At 41.5% G+C, this 20111-nt stretch overlaps 1 protein-coding gene and 1 long non-coding RNA gene across 2 annotated transcripts in view; one reads left to right on the top strand and one right to left on the bottom strand.

Moving 5' to 3' along the window:
• Nucleotides 1-11334: 11334 nt before the first annotated feature.
• LOC146439571 (uncharacterized) lies at nt 11335-13888 on the bottom strand. The gene is made up of 2 exons (XR_014850837.1): nt 13832-13888; nt 11335-13746 (listed from the first exon to the last, which is right to left on the bottom strand). It is a non-coding gene; the product is annotated as an uncharacterized LOC146439571 (long non-coding RNA).
• A 21-nt stretch (nt 13889-13909) lies between these two features.
• Nucleotides 13910-20111, top strand: part of KCNK1 (potassium two pore domain channel subfamily K member 1) — a 32731-nt gene continuing 26529 nt past the window's right edge. Inside the window, exon 1 of the mRNA XM_085055492.1 lies at nt 13910-14626. Coding sequence (XP_084911618.1) covers nt 14272-14626 — 355 coding nt within the window. The 5' untranslated portion in view covers nt 13910-14271. The remainder of the gene's footprint in view (nt 14627-20111) is intronic.

A 20111-nucleotide genomic window follows, 5' to 3' on the forward strand; every position in this document is an offset into this window, starting at 1 on the left:
AGGAGCTTCTGACAACCACTGAGCCAGGAGCTGACTCAAGCACAGCATTTAGGGAACTGATATCAAATCAGCCCTTCCCATGATGAACCCCCTGGCCAGGTTCTGAGGAACAACTGATCAAGTTGAAGCTCACAGGTTCTCCCTGCCCAGTGGGGACAATCCCAACAATGAGAAATGGAGCAGCTTCACAAAATAATTCTAGGAATAATTAACAAATAACTTCCAAAAATTTATTAGCACTTTAAAGTTAGTTTCCAGAGAAAACCTACTCACTCTGATATGGCACCCAGCAAGGTTTATTCCCATGGATCTAGTTGCCAGAAGATGTTTGTCCTACTAAAGTGCCAGGTAATAGTCAAGTCCCAAATACCAACTTTTCAGTGACTGTTGTTATTCCTTGGAGCCATTCATACTCACAGGCATCCCATGAACAAAGGGACATTTTTCTCAGAAAGAGTTTCAAAGCCCAAGCTTCCTTCCAAATGACTTTCTTCCAGGCAGCAGAATATCAGGATACAAAACGTAAGTGAGGCTTACCTGTTCATCACAGCTACTTTTCCTCAGATTGTGTACACAGTAAGGTGTCCTCTCACTGGAAAGGAAGCATGGCTCTATGCTGAATAAGGCTCAGTGACTACTACAAAGTGACAGATGCTCTTAGTGTTTTGGCTCTTCAGACTTGATGCTGCAGAACAGAAACATATGAGTTGAGCTGGGCACAGGCAGACTTAATATCTCCTGACAGTTCATTTGAAGGTCTTATCAGGTCAGATACAAAAGTCCTCTAAAAATCACTACATTGATTCCACACCCAAGCTTAACAATTACTGACATTCTGCTCAGTGGGAATCACAAATCACCAAGAATAACAAATCAGTCCTTGTGATGCTCTCCCAAATGGCAAATACAGATGACATGCAAATAGGCATAGTTCTGGATGTAAAGAATATTCCTACCTTCTGAGCTGCTGGGGCAGGTAGATGACAGCAGTATTTGTAAGTAAAATTTGGGAGGTAATTGAAACAGTCAGGCTTAGTGATACTTCTTAAAATTTCACCAAGATTTCACTTTTAGAAGCTTTTAATGTGTAATTATTTGTAGATCCCTGCTAATGAGTCATTAATGTCCTTAATTTCTTTATGAAGCTTTGAGTTTCACTAAATTCACATATACTAGATTTTTCCAGCTTTCTCCTTTCTACTTTTTCTTGATAATCGAAACCTTGATTTTTAAGTGTTTTTCTTTTTTTGCTTTTCATTACTTTTTCTTTGAAAAAGCATTTTAAAAGAACTGCTTGATACAATGATATTTATTAGAAAATTATAACCCTTGCGGGCTTTTGAAGCACCCTGTGGAGTTTAAAAGAAAATTGCACCTTCAGTAGAATGTTAGAAGCCTCAAGAGTATCACTGAAAGATGTTTATAACAGTTCAGAGGTATTGATAGCAATTTTCAGTAGAACCTTTTGAATGTGTCCATAATTCTCCTGCAACTTTAATAAGGCCTCTTGGGACAATCTCAGCTCACTATTTGTTGATGGATTTGCTGTGTGCCATTTCCTTGAAAGTTCATGGCCTGAAGGCCAAATTGTTACATGTCCAAGACCCTTTCTTTTACCTCATTTGGGCACTATCAATGGGCCTTAGTAGGAGCATATAAGCAAAAAAGGTAATTAGCTACTGTTCTTTGTGTTTGGGAAATCACAAATTATATGTCTGAGAAGATTTTTGAAGTCATGGGAAGGAACCAGTTCTCTGATTTTAGTGGGTGTTGCCAAGCTGTTGCCTCCTCCAGAAGGGGAGTTTCCTTGCAATTTTTCAGCCTTTGAGTAATCTCTGTAAACCTCTCTTGGCTGCTTCGTGTGCTTTGTATTTTCTTTGTTCATCTATTTTTAAATAACCAGACAGACGCACTATTATAGTTCAATTTATTCTTCAATATTGATTTTTTAGGCTGGCATATGATTTGCTCCCATGACTGTTTGCAGAGACAGCTCTTTGGAGTTTTGATAGAAGAAATTGCCTTATTTCACCAGCCACAAGTCTGAAAGCCAGGAGGGCCAGGCAGGCTGGGTCTCCTGAGCTGCTCACACTGGAAATCAGGGCTCTACTTACATGACAAGTAGTGAAAGTACATGTATATATCCTAATTAGATTTGAAATAGCTGAACTCAACATTTTATGGTACAAAAGGTGCCCAAATGGGAGATGCTGCCTTACCTACCTAATATAAAAATTGTTTAATTAGGTTAAAGTTTCAAGTACAGCCAGAATTCATGTGGGCTGAGGTGTGATTTTTACAGTTCATTTCTGTCTAACAAGAGGAACTATTTAGTCTGAAAATCAGAGATCCCGAAGGGAAAATATTTCCAATTGATTTAAACACAATGGCTGAACACCTGAGAATTAGGTGTACCTGGCAGAGGAGAGGGTCAGCCACCACAGATGGATGAGTAAAAAACCTCACCTTATAAGTGATGGCATTATAATAGGCAATTAAAAATCCCAACAAGAGCTGATCAGTTGGCACCTTTTTTGCAAAAGGAAAAATTGTGTTTAATATATAAAGATCTTTCATACTAATAACTTTTTATTTATATGGTAAGATTGCAGAATGAGAGACAATATTACAATTGATGAAATTCCACTGCTCTTTATGTAGAGTAAATAGCACTTCATATACACAAGCATCACTTGTAAAATACAAAATAGAGACATTTATAGTAAAATTCTGTACCATCCCAATACATAGAGAAAAGCAAATGAAAACAAATTATGCTACAGGAATGAGACTGCATCAATATTGGATTATCTTTTATAGCTGCTATAAAGACATACTCTTCTGAAAGCATGCCACGTGGTCATAATTTTCAAAAGAGAAGGCTCTACTCTGGAACTATATACTTCATAAGGACTACAGTCTGCAGAAATGTTAAAATGCACTTAGATGAGTGACATTTAAATCTAATTATAGACAGATTTTCTAACTCAGCAGACAATACAATTTCCTCTATAGTTTAGTGAAGCTATTTTAAAAATAGCTTTCTTGATTATTCTATTTTCATAACCAGAACCATTACATTATAAAATGATGAGGTGAAAATGCAGTTTTCTGCTTTAACATAAAGCAGAAGAAATATGTCTTAGGGAGTTCATTTGGGGGGCTGAAGGAGAGAACTTCTCTTGCTGCAAAGCATCACACCATTTGTCATCAATTTAATATAGAAAAGAATTGCCTTGGGAGCAAAGTCACAAAAGTATATTGCAAAATTGTATGTTAAATGCTGTGATATATATTTTTCATAAATATTTAATGCTTCAAGATAGTTACATCCAGATTATCTTTCCGTCTGAACTTCCCAGAAGACAGGGAGGATTTATCTGAACCTGTGGCAATAGCCCATTTTGTTCTCCCAAAATAATGTCTATCTATCTCTGAATATAAATGGGAATGTCTAAGCAGAAAGAAGCCTGTGGCTAAAAATTCCGGAGTGCCTATCTTCAAGTTTCAGAATTGGCATTTAGGGAACTACCCACAAGACTCTTGGCTTTCCTCAGCTGTTACAGGTTGTTTTGTGCAATGGTCCTTCAGGTCTGTTGCCCCCTTTGCCTGTGGAAAACCATGCATGAGCCACATAATGCCATATGAGGGAGGAGGCAGCAAGCAGGTAGCTGCAGTATCCCTGGCATTTGTCACATGGATTTCCCTGTGGAAACACTGCTATCAGAGATAATGTTTGTTGAATCATTAGCAGGGGAGGGTGTCAAGTAGAAAGGGCTGATGGTGACTGGCATCAGAGCCATTGGGACATGGATGAGTTTTGGACATGCCTGCATGCACCCAAACATCCAGAAAATCCCACAGGAATTACTGTCAGGTAAAGAGTGTGGCCCAGAGAAGCAGGAAGGTAAGACCCTGACAGGGAGCAAAACTTGCTGGCAGAGGCCAGCTTGGAAATCAGACATCCCTTCCACATGCTGTAGAAAAATACACTTTCCCTGTACTTTGCACAGAGACTTATTTGCTGGCAGCAATCAAGTGATTTCATCATTGCTTTCTCCTCCAGGCAGTGGATTTGGTCTCTGGGGATTAGAGGTTTAGGAGGCAGGCAAGTCCTTCATGAGATTTCAAAAACAGTGCTATCAACAATACATGTCAACACCTAATGATGTCAGTAGGGGTTTGCTAGCATTCCTGACTATGTTATTAAATACCTCTCCCCATTTCATGGTGACTGGGTTTCAGAAAATGATCTTCTGTTTCTATGACTCCATTTTCCACATATAAAATGAGAAAAACAGAATTTCCTCACACACAGGCTGTTAGGAGATTAAAAGCACTAAAACTTTCTCTTTTTTCCAGTACTCTAAATCATTAAGATGTTCAGTAATTATGGCATAATAATGTAATATATTAGACAATATATTATCCATAGAATTGATAATAGCATGATGATATAAATATTCTATAATATTGAGGTTCTTTGTAACCCTGGACAAAATGGCTATTGTTTTGGATAGCAGGAATAACCATCATCATTTTCTTCATCAATATAATCCCACACAACCTCACCCATTGTATGATTCTTGTAACTATTATTACCTGACAAGTAGCACTTCTCTTCTAGTTGCCTTAAACAGTTTGAGGCAACTCCACAAGATCCTTTCACTGATCTTGGCTAGGGGAGACTTGTCCTTACTGAAATTCTGACAGGAATTCAGCATCTAGCTGCTTGCTGTATATTCTGCTTAAGTTCTCATGCTTGTTTCCCTTGTGGAATGAGATTGAGAATCCTTTGAGGACTAAGGGGTCTATTCAGCACTTACCTAACTGCTTAATATGAGTGAATCTTAATCTTAAATACGTATCACAATGCACCATTCTTACAGAAACCTTGCTGAAACATCCTTTTATTACAGGCTGGTTCTTCTCTGACTCCTTGAAACATACTATGCCTTATATTGCATTATTGTCATCAAAGCTCAGATTAACTAAAGCAGAGTGTACTGCCCATGAGTTACTTTTCTATAAACAATACTTTCCTTTTAAATTCAGTAATAGGTTTTGGATGCACTGAATTTCATCAGCAGATTTTGAACACTTTTGTTTACCAATAGTGCTTTGCACTGTTGCAGGTAAATTGCACTCTATTAATAATGCTTTTTCAAAAAGAAACATTTCATGTGGTGTGGTAGGCACACAGCATATGAAAGCCTTTGTATTTTATAGTCAAACTCAACATAGTAAGAATTTTACTAGTGAAATAGAAGACATCAGTACAATGTGAAAACAATTAACTTGTCCCTTTGACTAGTGGTATTAAAATATTAGGGTTTTTCTCTTTCATTTTTCCTTCTCTGTGCACTGCCTAGAAAAACACTTCCCTTAATAAACAGAAAATAAAAGTCATTGTCATTGTGGCAATACATCTGATTACTGTTAGTGGCAACTTTATAACAATCATTAATATTTTGATTGGTTTTATGTTGATGAGATGTATGATGTTGACTTGGAAACAGAGGTTCATGCAAAACATAAAACCTATTAGGAAGATTGTTTCTAACACTAAGCTGTATATTTACTGTTCCAAAATTAATTTCAAACCAACTCACTTTCACTGGAAAACCTATGCTAATGGTCAATTCTGCAGCCTGAGTTAAGATTTGGTCATTAGTTGTTTACATTGAGGTAATGCTTAGAACTTCGTTCATGAAAGGATAGCTTGAAAAATACATATATAGTGTTAATTTTATTTCATTTTTCTCTTTATGAAAATATAGTCCTAAATTCACTTTATGGGATGTGTAGGAGAAGAGGACTTTATCTAGGAGCAAGAAGAAGCACAGGTAGAACAGGTTTAAACAAAGAAGTGGGGGAGGTAGAGACAATTACAAGGCAGCATAAAAAGAAGATCCATCATTGGCAATGTTCAAAAGAGCTGCAAATGTTAGGTCCCAACCTAATATCTCACTTTTTTTGTAGACCTGTCTTAAGATTAGGTATGAAAGATCAGAAGACTGATCTGGTGGCACTGTGAGAAATGTGGGGTTTTTTTCCTGGAAACTGGGACTGTTCAGTCTTTTATTCTTTACTCCTGGCCAGGCTGAAGACTTGTTTGAAAGATAGCAGGCTGGATTCTGGGAAAGAGATTTTTAAGAGGAAGGAAGGAATGGTCTTCTAGCATGTGTAGTTGTTTCCTATATATGTCTCCTGAGTCAGACAGAATAGGATCAGGTCACTGATACTTGTTTTGCTGTAACAGCAACAGAAACAGACTTTGGTGGCAGGGGTGGTGGTGGGGTGTTGTCTTTAAATTGCTTCATGCATTTTTGAGAGTATAGAGGAAAGAACTGTCAGGCTCTTAACCTCTGTTAACCTCTGAGAAATGGTTTTAGGCCATTTCTTTAACAGCCTGTAGGCCAAACATCTTCTGTATTTCTGTCTGGTGAATGTTATAAGAATGTACAGTGCACTCTGATGGAAGTGGATAAAACAATACTACTGTTGTATTATATTTAAAATTAAGCAACCCAATATTATGAAAGCTCATATTAAAGTTGTCTCACTTCCCAGAAGTTTTTCTCCTTGTCCTGTGATGTTCTTTCAAAGTGTACCTTTTCAAGGGAGAGTGTAGAATTTGGCCTTGCTGAGATTGTATTTTTCATAAACTTTATAATATCTCACATGACTCAAAATTTGCAAAGATATAGGGCTGAGTGAAAAATCTTCCTTTTGTACTTCTGATAGGTTTGTTAGGCTGATTGAAAGTCAGTGGGTGATAATAAGATTCAGCCTCAATTTTGATTGATGAGTCAGGTGACACAGTCGAAAAAAAGTAGGACACTGTAGCTTGTGCTCCCTCTACATGGATAAAAATAAAGGACTAAATTTTCAAAAGATTCAGGTCACTGAAATAGGCTTTGGTGTTCATTAAAGCGGGTGCATGTGGCAATAGTACCCATGGGCTGTTCCAGACATTGGTACAGTGAGGCAATGAACAGCGTTTATTAAAATTTAGCACTGCTGAGGCAGAAGCGTTGCTTGTAAGATGGACCTGTCCAAATAGCATGGCTAGGTGGGAGTATCACAAATTAGATGGTTTTGCCTATGTTTCCTCATAGGTGAATAGTAATTCCTGCTGACTTCATTGTGGTGACGTGGACCTTCAGCTACAAGGAATAAATACCATGGCTGAGGGTTTCTGGTACAGTGTGTTGGTTTGTGCTGCACTCCCAGTGAAGAACAATTGGCCTCTGAGCTATCAGGACCAACCACAGAAACAGATGGATTTACCCTGCAGGAATGATGAGAGAAGGGTGCCTGTTTCAGTGCTCACCCCCACCATGTGCTGGCTGTAAAGCCTGTGCCCAGGGAAGAGGTTGCCTGGGTTCTCCATGCTCCTCGGACAGTTCTGGGAAAGTACTGGAACTCATGCCACCCTACAGTTAAACATTAAGCTCCTTTAAACTGTAGGATACCAACGGCACAGGAAATACCCAAGGTCAGTCACAAGTGTTGTTTACAGGTATGGCTGGGTATCCGGGTTAGAGTGTATTTTATGTATTAGAGACTGCAAAGATGGGCCTCTCATTACGATTGCTCTCTAGGAGTCTAGAGCCCTGAAAAGCCAAGCTGTAGTACATCCTAGCTATCAGCTATGGATGCAGCAGGAAAGAGAGATCCTCTCCCAGAGCTGCAACCCCATTTCTTCCATGGTCCATTACTTCTTGGGCTCCATCTAGGCAGCATGTGAAACTCACCCTAAGAACCTGCCCTATATGATCCACATGCAGGCAGCCACATCCAGCACCACACTTCCCTACTTGAGCAAAGCATCTTGGCCCGGAGGTGATGTGCACTTTGCACAAGGTCTCCTGTGGGCCAGGACTGTTGCATTGCAGGCATGCAGATGTTCACTGGTACAAATGATAAGAGCTTCAGAAACATCCCCAGTCCCTGGAGCACAGCTGCCCTAGAGCAGTCAGCATCCAGAGCAAGCTCCAGCACGCTGGCCCCAGTGCATGCAGTCCAAGTGTGCACACAGCGCTCCATCCAAACAGCCCAGGGCACGGAGGCCTGAAGAGCAGTGCTGTGCTGTGTACACATGCTGGAGCCCAGGAACACAGAGTCAAATGGAGCTGAAGCTTAAAACTATTCTGACAAGTTAATGTGACCTTTCCATGAATTGGTAAGAGGGTGCATGAGCTCTCAGTGAGAATGTCACTGCTGCTGGGTCCAAGGATTTGTCTGCCACTGTAACACAAGTTCAACTCAGTCTGTTGTATAAAATTGATTAAACAAGTACACAAATTCTACAGCAATGCAAACTGAATTAAAACAGGCAAAAAGACCTACCAATACTCCCCAGTGGCACTAGTATACCAAGAGACTGCGACTGGACCTCAGTTAACCAAAATCAGAAACCATGGAAATATATATAACCAAAATCAGAAACCATGGAAATATATATAGCCTAACTACTGTAAAAAATAATTACAGACAGACCATTTAGTGTGTAATCCTTTCTAGGTCTGTATGTTTTGAAATTGACCCAGAGAAAGCCGGTGGACTTCGCTGAAACCATCATTTCCCTGGTGCCCAAGAACTGGCACAACATCTTCAAGACAAAGCCAAAATCGGTCCCAGACTAGTAAGATCAGGATGGAGGCTTGGACACCCACAGCTGTGTGAGCCCACCTCAGCTAGGGCATTCTTTTATTTCCCACCATAACCATCTTTAAGAGCAGACTGCCAAGCAGGGGGAAGAAGGACAAAAAATTCTACAGAATACATGAAAGAAATATAAAGCATTTTGTGACTTGAACCTTTATTTTTCAGTGCAAAGTATTAAGTATATTAACCATTTTTCTTCTTTTCAACATCTTGAACAAGAGATTAAAAAGACCAATTCTGCTGGGTCACAGGACTTAGGAGGGCAAGGTCACTTTATTGAAAACATTGAATTTTATTTAATGTAATTCTCTAATAAGGTCATCTTGACATCCTGAATTCTCTAAGCTATTACATTCCTTTAGAGTTAACACAATCCTACAAATCACAGGTAATTACCTTTCTACAAAGACATGGCACAGCTTAGAATATAATAGTGAGGAGTTTGAGGAAGCATGCTGTATATACAATTCTATAAAACCATATATGCATATACATGCATGTGCATATTTATGTACATATATGCATGTATATGTATATATTATCCCCATTGGACCTATGCCTCTTAGAGCAACCAAGTTGCTTTCTGGATAATGTCATTGGGTAAACATGATGGCAAATATTCATGACATTACTTTCTCCATAACATAAAATGCTTATTTTAATAAAACAGTTGTCTATCAATTATTCTACCTGGACAGCAAGATCATTGGTTAAATATGAATACTTATGGCAAATCTAAGGAAAATTACGTTTACACTGAACAAGGATGACTCACTCAACAAAGAAATTGTGCCTGACCATGCATATAAACTTCCTTGATTCTAAACACCACTACTTCATGATGTAAACCTTCTCCTAAATATAGCTCCAAACTAGGCAGATTCATTCCTCTGCTATCACACATCAGTGGTCTTAACTTTTGTGGACAGTGTTGCACCATTAAGTTAACTACATAAAGTGAATATTTATGAGGAAACTAGTAAATCTCTCCCCTCCCTCTAAGCCCTCTTCCCTCCCTCTCCAGTAGAATTTAGCCACGCAGGTTGTTGGAAATGGCATGAACAGGGACACACATTTCGTTGACTCTTTTTCTTCCACGGCAATATTTCTACTGTCACCAGTATGGTTGCTGATAAATTTTAAAGACCTACATACACTTGTACTCTCTTATTCCATCTTCATCCTCCTGCCAAATTAAGATGGGAATGCATCCCTTCTTCACAGATTACTTTTTTCCTAAAAAGTCAGGCTTTGTTTTTTTAACTTTTATAAGTTGTACTTTATTTGACCCAAATCTAGATTATTCTGTTTAGCCAAAATAGAACACCTTACCTATTGGAAACAGAACACATGGCAACCCATCTGACTGAGTCTCAACTTAACTGCATTTGTGTCAGTGCCTGTGAGGATGTGATTCTTATAAATTCACATCCTGCCTGCCCACAGGGCCATGACATTCAATCAGAATCACTAGTCCACCTTATATTAACTTTTGCAAAAGCTCACAATTTAAGTATTTAGAAACAATTGTTCAGATATATTTCCTTCGATAAAAGTGAATGGATTATGTTCCAGTCTTCACCTAACAGATAGAGCAAATCATGAAGGATTCTACTTCTTACCAGTTGCATTTAAAAAAACCCCACATTCTAGGGGTAGAATTGTTAATAGAAGTGAAATCAGAGAATCTTACATTTATGGCTATCTTTCTTCTTGTACGCATAATTTAGGACTGATCAGTCAGACTTTAAACTTGTTACAACCACTGAATTTATACTCATGCCAAATTTGAAGAAAAATCGTGAAGGACAAATCAATTTTGTCCAAATTCGCTGCTATTCAATATTCAGCTGTCTGGGTGACGCAGTTTTGATACTGCCTCATGTTCTCCCCACGTAAGTGTTTATTGCCTCCCACACTGTCCTGCTTCATCCCACTGTTCCTTACCAACACCTCCTCTGTTCTCTGTACTGTGTGGTCATGCTGTAGGTATGCCAGAGCAGAACAGGTTTGGCAGGATAAGTATTGCATGGTAACTAATTTTATTTACCCAGCTTCTGGGAATTAAGGTTCTTCAACATAGTGAGAGCAAGGGCTTTTTCTTCTGAGACTGATGTAAAATTTTGTGATCTGGCCATGGGACTACTCTTTTGGGTGGAAAAAAAAAAGGAAAAAAAAAATCCTTTCAGTCAGCTTGAAGCTTTTTGTGCATATGAGTAATTTTCAGTTTTCTTTTTTGTGCTGAAAATATTTTATAGTCTTGATATTAGTAACAGTGCCAAACATGGGTGATTCCCTTTCCCCAGACTCATTCCTGCTCACAGACTAGAGTGATTACAGCAGCAGAGCCCCAGTGTCAAATCTCCTCTTTGGCCTATGCCACCCAGCACAGACCAGGCTCTGGGCACTGGAACACTGCTGTGAGCCATTCTTGCTTTTCACTGAAGCTACTATTTTTATCTGTTGTCATTTTCGTTCACTGGGCAAAAAACGAGAGCACAGTGATCCCCCTCTCTGGTCACTGTCCGCCACCAGGCTGTCCTCTTCTCTAGCCACCATCTCCTTGTCTTCCGATGTTTTGAGGACTTCAGCATTTCATTGGAAATGTTTTGGTAATTAAAGATTGTTCTAGTTAACCAAAAATCTCAGAAAAAAACAGACTGCTGTTAACACAAAGCCTCTTTATTCAATTTTACTTCTCCCTACAGAAAATGTCAGTGATTCATACAGCTCTGAGAGGGCCTTACACTTCTTATGTACAAGAGAGGATGTGGGTGATTTTCTCAGCCTCTGGACTATGCTGTAGAAGCTGCTAGCCCAGGGATGTGATAGGGGAGTTGTCCTACCACCTCAGGCAGCAGAGTTAGAGAGACTGCTCACTTTCTCTGTGGTTTTCACATGACAGACACACAGCACCCCAGGACACAACTGTGGTTTCTGTCTCAGTTCTATGGTGGATTAGAGAGTCTGCTTTCTCTTCTACTCATGTAGACAGGCAGCTTGTGTTTGCATTTTCTGTGGCTCAGAGGGGAATTTTGTGCAATGGAGAGCACCAGTATCTAGCAGTAGTGGGTTTCTTCACTCTGCTTGCAGCTGGGCTTCTCCAGCAGTAAGGAGCCCAGTCATCACAGAGCATAGCAGGTGGACAAGTGATGTGATGGTGTGGTACACTTTATTAACAGGATTCATGTTTTATTAAGAGGGATGAATCAAACATTCACAGTGGAATGAAACTTCTGCTGGGGAAAGGCTGCTCTGAAACAGCCTGCTCTCCAATTTCAGTCACTCCCTGCTGAAGCATGTTGTGACATTCTGTTATACAGGACATAACATGGAATTCAGTACACTGAATCCTTGACTAGCCTAGTCCTTGACTAGCAAAACAATATGAATGTGGATATAGCATGCTCTGGAATGAAGTTGGAATCCCATAACTGCATTCACATATTATCATGGTGATATTATCATGGTAAATACAATCACCCAAAATCAGAAAACTGAACATGAAAACACCTTTCTATCCCAAAGAAATCTGTAATTATCTTATCAGTTACATTAAGCACTTTGAGTTAAAATATGAACATCAGTAATGGTGGCTAAAACTCAGACTGTCCACATGTTGGCTTTGGAAGCAAGAACTGAACATTTTGGTGACACAGCTGTGACACTCTGCCATCGTTCCCCTCAGCCCATGCCTTCAAAAAGCTTTGGGGATAAAAATTGAGTTAGAAGAGTATTGCAGGCTATATTCAGCAGAGTCCTCTTTTTCTTTTTAGCCCAGCAAGCCTCCAAGTGTGAGAGGCTTCTAAAAATGGAGAATGACTGATTCATAAAAATGGAAAACTGAAGGAGGCTGGTAAATAAAACTGTTCAGCTACCCAGCCACAGTTTCCTATTACTGAAGAGAGGTGTGTTCTTAGGCAAACATTTTCTAACCTTTAAACAAATATTTGGCTTGAAGGTTGGGAAAACACTGTTTTATAGTAAAGACATGACCATTGCCTATCACAAATACCACCCATGTGTGCTCCCAGCACGTCATGGAGAGTCTGCCTGCTCGGCCTGTCTCCTGTGCACCTCCCACATCCCCCAAGTGCTCTGCTGACCAACCATTCAAGCAGCTGCTGTTTGCATGTATGAACACATTTACATTTTAATCATGAAACAAGGCCGTGGGGGGATGTATTGAAGCCCCTGAATGACCCAGCTGTGGCTGGCAGTGGGGAATAGACCAGGAACTGGATGAGCTGTTCTGTCAGGCCAGATGAATCCCGTATCTTCATGTAGCTGTTGTATAAAAGGAAATGTTGACATATTGTTTTAAGTTTCTAGCCTGAAAAATTGTTTTGTGCCCTTCATTTTTCTATTTTTTTCCCACAGTAGTCCTTAAGGCTTAGAGGGGTACCTCACAGCTTAAGATAAGTTGCTGGATTTTATTTACTCTGCCCAAACTCCCTGGCTCAGCCCTAGTAAGTTTCTACTTTGCAAGCTACTGCTTTGTGTCTGAATAAATTGCCATCAGCTGAGAGCTGAAAGGGACGTGGCAGAACTTTGTGACCATGGAATAGTCTCTCTCTCCTTTACCAGAAGCTGTCTTTAGTTGCCCTAAGGGATACTTTGGGAAGCTGTAATTTTTACTGCTCCTTTTCATCTGTTGGGGAAGCTCATCTGGCAATTTTTCTGTGTGGTTGCTGGTTGGGAGTTTGAGATGGATGAAGAAAGAAGCATTCAGAGTGAAACTTGTGAAGATCCCTGGCTGGGGCCACACCGAGGGCTGGCTGCACAGCGCATTTGTATTCATCGTGGGCGCTGCTCTGAGCACTAGCCAGGCACTCCACACCATTGAAAAGTGTCTCCGGGAGCCCTGCACAGGAGCAAAGACTCCTTTAGCTTGTTCGGGGAGCTGCTGGAGGTCACCCGGCTCCAACCGCACCCCAGACAGGCCCCGTTTTGAAGTTACAGAGCTGAGGGAGGACTTGAACGCCTGACATCCGTGTTTCTCCTTGAACTCATCACATCCTGCGCTGAATGGAATTCAGCCGCCTGCTTCACACTGCGACACCTTACTCCGCGCTGAAACGTGAACGAATGAATTAATAAGGAAATAATAACAAAAAACCCAACAGCGTTAGGAATTGCTGTTTTGGGGGTTTCTCACTGCAGGGGGCGGGGAGCAGCGGGACACGGAAATCTCCAGACTTTGGTGTGGAAAGGGAATAAAGCGGTGGGGGGAGTCTCTCGGCCGGCTTCGCTGAGCGCCAGCGGGGAATTCCACGCGTTACTCGGAGACAAGGAACAGCAACGAGAGAAAGCGCCGGCGTCCCAACAACCGGTGGCAGAGGCGGCGGGAGCAGCATCGGCAGCAGGAGGAGGAGGAGGCCTTTCTTTCCTCCCTCCCTCCCTCCCTCCGCCGCGGTACCTGCGCCGCGCGGCCACGTGAGCGCCACATCAGCGCCGCTCCGCGCCTCAAAGTCAGCCAGCGGCCGCACAGGGGGCAGGCGGCGGCCGCGCTGCCCCTTCCCTCCCCTCCCGTCCTTCCCTCAGCCCCGGCACCCTCGGCGGCCCGGCCCGGGGCTCGGCCGGCCCCGGCTCGGGAAGATGCTGCAGTCGCTGGCGGGCAGCTCCTGCGTGCGGCTGGTGGAGCAGCACCGCTCCGCCTGGTGCTTCGCGCTGCTGGTGCTGGGCTACCTGCTCTACCTGGTGTTCGGCGCCGTGGTCTTCTCCTCGGTGGAGCTGCCCTACGAAGACCTGCTGCGCCAGGAGCTGAGCAAGCTGAAGCAGCGCTTCCTGGAGGAGCACAACTGCCTCACGGAGCAGCAGCTGGAGCAGTTCCTGATGCGGGTGCTGGAGGCCAGCAACTACGGCGTCTCGGTGCTCAGCAACGCCTCGGGAAACTGGAACTGGGACTTCACCTCCTCCCTCTTCTTCGCCAGCACCGTCCTCTCCACCACGGGTAGGGCACAGGCGGTTCTCCCGCCGCCGGAGGCCTTCCGGGGAGGCCCGGACCCCTGAGGCCGCGGCGGCGGGGCGGTGTGGGGCAGCCGGGCTGCGGGCACCGAGCGGCCGCCGGCCTGGGCTGCGGGGCGGCAGGAGCGGGGCTGCCGAGCCCTGCCGTGCGAGGGGCACGGTTTGTGTGGGGTGTGTGAGCCCCGTGTGTGAGCCCCGTGTGTGAACCCTCCAGTTCAGCGCCTCTCGAGAGCCAGGCTGCCAAGTGCACCGCCTTGGAATCATTGGCGGTTTCGAAAATCCGGCGGGGTGCTCGCCGCTTTGTTTGAACTTTTAAATGCTTCTAGGGATGTCCCCTTTGCTTTCTGCTTTGTTTTGTGGTTTGTTTTGTTGGGGTTTTTTTCCAGGCTGTTTTTTTGCGGTGGGGTGGACACGGATGGACTGCTAATCCGGTTTATAATTAAGTTAAATTTCATTTACATATTTTACCGTCAGTTTACATGTAATATTTGCATGTGTGTGACTGAAAGACCATGCTGCTTTTCCTCCAAATAGCAATTGGCATTGGTGTTTTGAAATGCTCGAGGAAACGTTCCTCTGACCACAGTTTTCAGAGGCACTTATTTTTATAGTAGTTACTTATTCTTTTACTTATTTTTACAGTAGTTGTGTTTCACGTAAGATCATAGTGGACAAAATTCGCCTAAAGGATGAGTGCAGGTATTTGTGCTGGGAAGCTGGGCTCTGGTGATTTGAATGCAGGTCACTGACATAAGGGCTTGTCAATTACAAAAAGCTTTAAAAAAATCACCCTAAAATTTGTCCAGTCAGAGAGGGCTTTGTGTCTTGCCGTCCATTGGTATTACTGTAAAAGTTGTACTGTTTCTTTTTTTTTTTTTTTTTTTTCCCACCCTGACCCCAAGTTAGCACTCCTTCTATTACGGGAAATGTAATTATCTGGTATCAATAATGACATTTAATAATTTGCTTACCTGATCATATTTTAGTGCTTCCTGACTGATCTCAAACAGGCAATGCTTGTCCTATAAATAGTTGTCATTGAGTGTACAGATTAGGGTTACAAGGAAGTTGTTTTTAAAAAGTAAAACAAGGTTATGAGTGTTCCCACAACACCTCCCTTCTCCACTTCTTAATAACTAGAGTTACAGTTTGTAAGAAGAGAGAAAGTGGCACACTTGTGGCAGTTAAATGCTTTCAGTGAATAAATTTCTAAGCATTAGTCAACATATAGTAATAACTAGTGTTGGAAAAAAGCAGGGAATTGTGGTAGTAATTAGTACTTCAGCAATCAAATTTTTCCTTTTTTCTTTTTCATTCAGTAAAGCTATAAAGCATTTAAATCTTTAGAAGCGGAATTGACCTTATGATGCTTGTTTTCATTTCTAATCAGTTACGCTCTTAGGTACTATAAAATGTACATTATTTTGTCCAAGAGCTATCCAAATTAGTTTTTAATGTAATAACTCACATTGAAAATTAAAAAAGGTACTGAAAAAGGTCCTGCTTTTTTTTTTTTTTTTTTTGGTGAATCAGTCAAAAAGTGTTCACAATTGGGATAGTGGGGGTGGTAACACCTTAAGACTTCCTGCTGATACACAGCTACAGGTTATTTGGATTCAGTAGTACAGTTCAGGCTGGGTTATCTCTTTCCCACTGCACATCTGCTGAAGGGCAAGGCATACCCTGGTCCTGTGTGTTTAGCTGGCTTGATTGGAGAGACCAAGAAAACTCAAGGTAGCATTGTTCAAATGGAAAACCTTTTAGAAAATGCCACTTAAGGCATATGCTTAGAAAACTCAGAAGTCTGGTATGTGAGTTATCGTTATTTCTGTCAGTTTCACAAACTGAAGTCATTCAGTCATCGTTGTTGACCAGGCATCAAGTGGTGTTACTTCCTTCTCTGTCTGATAGTCCTTTGAGTTGGGCACTTTTTAACCAAATCCATCTGTTTCTTGTTTTATGCAGTTGCCTTTAGCTGTACTTACTTTCTATTTAATATAAATTAGAGTTTGTATGAGTAGACAAGTATAAATCCAGACCTATATAGTATGTCCAAAGCTTGTTCAAATTCTTCCCAGAATGCACATATTTCTGGTGAGGTGCATTTCTTTCCCCTCAATTAACTCTGCACCTGTGCAAGAAATCTTTCAAGTCTCTTGAAAGGGTCATTGAAATGAAAAACAAGCAGAAGAACCCACCTGGCCACCTCAAAGAGTTGTTCAGAAGTGTTTGAACATTCAAAATATGCTGTATTGTCATAAACTGTACACCTGAAATCCTTCCCTTTGCCAGCTACAGTAAGGGAGAAGCAGAAAAAAGAACCCTGGTACTGGTGGTTGTTTCTGTTCATTGGTGAAATTACAGGGAGCACTGGGATGTTCCTTATGTTCAGCAGACTGAATTTGTCTCTCATATGTAAATAAATGCACACCTACCTCTTGTACAGAGGACAAGGCTTCTTTCATATCCTTTCAGTTTTCTATATAAAGCATGTAGGGAAAGTGTTTAAATTTGGCAACGCTGACTTCACTTCTTGTTCCCTCCTGTCCTTATTATATTTTTTGGCCTCTTACTCACTAGAGAAAATCCTTGAAGAGAATGATAAAACCAGTTTAAAATTTGAAAAAAAAATCTTAAAGGAGATTGCAGAATAAGGCAAATTGCTACTTGAAAGCAATTAATATTGCTGTGCACATGGGCTGTCACAGGACTGTCACAAGCTGCCTGAAGGACGGGCAAACAAAGGGCAGTGGAGTGGACTGGTGGTGAGGCTTCAGCAGATTGTAGCAGTGACTGGCAGCAGGTTTCTCTTCTGACTTCATTCCACCCTATGCAACTTAAGCAGTTGTGCACATTGCCATGTGTAAGATGAAGCAATTTGGTCATTAATAATTGACAACAGAAACACTAAGAATATACAGTTGTGTGCATTTAAATAGTGTCTGTCTTGGAAACTCTGTAATTAATACCTGACACACATCTATGGTCTTTGCTTGTCTCAGTGCTAGATGTCATCGAATCATCATGCTGAAGCAGTTCTTTCTGGTTGCCTTTGTTGTGGTGCCATCTGTACTCTTGTCTTTTATTTCTAACAATAAAAATGAAGTAATTTTTTGCACTCACCCTTCCAGGTGGTGTTTTCATGTGTCTTGGCATGCTGTCAGTGTCTAACATCCCATATTGGTGCAATATGGGAATACTGCATTACATGAACTGTAAGCAGAATGAAGCAACCAAAGAAATTGATACTGGCTGTGTTGACAGATATGAAGAGTTCACTGACTTCTGCTTGTTGAAGGAAAATAGGTAGGGAAAGAAAGGAGCTGCCAGTTTAGGAACTTGGGGCCTGTAGTTTTATGTTTGTTTCTGGGAAGCATCTTCTCAGTGCAAGGATGTCCCATGGCATTTTATACAGATGGACTGTAAGTCTTATTCTGACTGTCCAGCTTTGAGTATTTTTGCCTTCATCTACACGCCTTGCCATCTACAAGCACGACTGTAGACTTCACATAACATTTAAAAACCAGAGGGATACTGAGTAGGAGCTTATCTGGATCTTTCCCTTTCATGATAGGGTTTGGCAAGGTACCCATTAGAAGGAAGTGAGGATAGCCTTGTCCTGATTCAGGGATTTGCAGAGGAAGGGTGAGGAGAAGTTGCCTTCTCTACCTTTTAAATTTTTTGATTAAGGTCATCTGGCTTTTCATTTAAGCCACAGGAGTTAAGTCAGTAAGAGAGGAGAGGGCTGTTAGTGTTCAACCACTTCTGAAGCCTGTAACATGTTTGTCTGTTAGATGGTTTGTGAAAGCAGCATCTTCTCCAGAATTCAGCCTGTACCAGTTTCATTGTTGGCACTGAGAATGGGTATATTGTGCTGCACTCAGGGAATGTCACCCAAAATCCATGATGTACTGAAGTTGGGTTTCTGCTTGCTGTATTCTGAATGGAGTAAGGAAGAGTAGGAATTCAGTAGTTGTAGATAAATGCTGGCAGAGGCTGTTACTTTGAAAGTGCTTGGTTGAAGGGCTAGTAAAGAAATAATATGGCTTTCAGGGAAAGCCTTGCGTTCAAATTATTTAACTGCCAAGCTGTATGAGGAGGTAATTCATATATCATTTGATTTGTAAGGGTGCTCTCTGTTAGGTCTGGCTCACATAAGCACTGCTACTGGTGACTTGCAAGAGAAAATAAACTATGCCTTTATTTATGAAAAGTAACAGGCTGTGAGGTTGTGCTGAAGTTAGCAAAAGAAAGTGCATTCTGTATGAAGAGACCAGGCAGAGAGAAGCCTGGCAGTCTGCATCATTTTCTCCCTGTTCTTCTTGCAAGTGCTTGCTTTTCTTGCCTTTCTTTCCTCTCATGGGAACAGGCCCCACATCCAGTGCATATGTAGTGTGCATTATAGATCTTAACAAATCCACAGAAGATGAGAGAGTGCCATGAAAGCATCACAATGGAGCATTACAAAGACATCATAAGATTTGTAGTCTCTTACAGTAGAGCCCTTAGGTGGAAGAGACTACTTGGGTCTCTCATACCTTATAGAAAAATATGAATATAACTTAAATAGCATAATAAATATTAAATAAGAGGATAGTTCACAGAGGTTTTAGGGAAAACAAGTTTTTTCGTCCCATGCTTGAATTCAGTATAAAATGCACATGTTATTTTTCCTACTGTCAGAATATGTGGGCTGTGTCCCTGGTGATGCCTGTATTATCTTATTAATGCACACAGAATAAATGTGTTTCATAATTCATACCCAATGACTGTCTAGAGAATTGACATAAGATTCTCTGTTGCATCTTATCTGAAAATATACAAACTCAGTGATGGATTAAACTCAGATCTGTCTCACTGGCAGTCACCCCTGACTCCAGCAGAAAACTGAGGCTTCATTGTGCTGTTGCTCTGACTGTAGCACTCATAGGTTATTTACATTGGTGTGATGAATTGCAGCTATTCACCAGGGTGAGGATGCCAGACTTCGGGAACTTCGTTTCTCTTTTTAAGAGTTGTTTGTTACTTGAAAACAACATCTACAGGAAAAGGTAATTTTGGGGGTGGTCTCAGGGGCAAAGGGAGGTTGTGCCGTGTTCTGCAACAGAGTGTTTTTTTATACAGGAGAGCTTCTAAGAACAACCAAGGAAATTATGAGATAGGTTGAGGAAAGTGCCAGAGGAGAAGGATTACATTCAATAAGCCAGCTGTTTGGATCTGAAGCCAAGTGGTTGAAGGCTACAGGGTTTTCTGGGACAGGGTAGTCACAGCTATTGGCCCTGAGGCTGTCAGCCTCGAGATCAATAGACTGTCCTGGAACCAGGCGTCCTACCTCTTGCATTAGGTAGTATAAACACAAAGTCAAAGAGTCATTCTGTCTGCCTGTGTGTGTCTGCTTTCTTCTCGGGAGACATTCCTTCATTTTATACTCATGGAGCAGTTCCAGACTTGCTGCTGTCATATTTTAGTCT

This window comes from Lichenostomus cassidix, chromosome 3, assembly GCF_008360975.1.
Source record: "Lichenostomus cassidix isolate B80296 chromosome 3, HeHo_3.0, whole genome shotgun sequence".
Lineage (NCBI taxonomy): Eukaryota > Metazoa > Chordata > Aves > Passeriformes > Meliphagidae > Lichenostomus > Lichenostomus cassidix.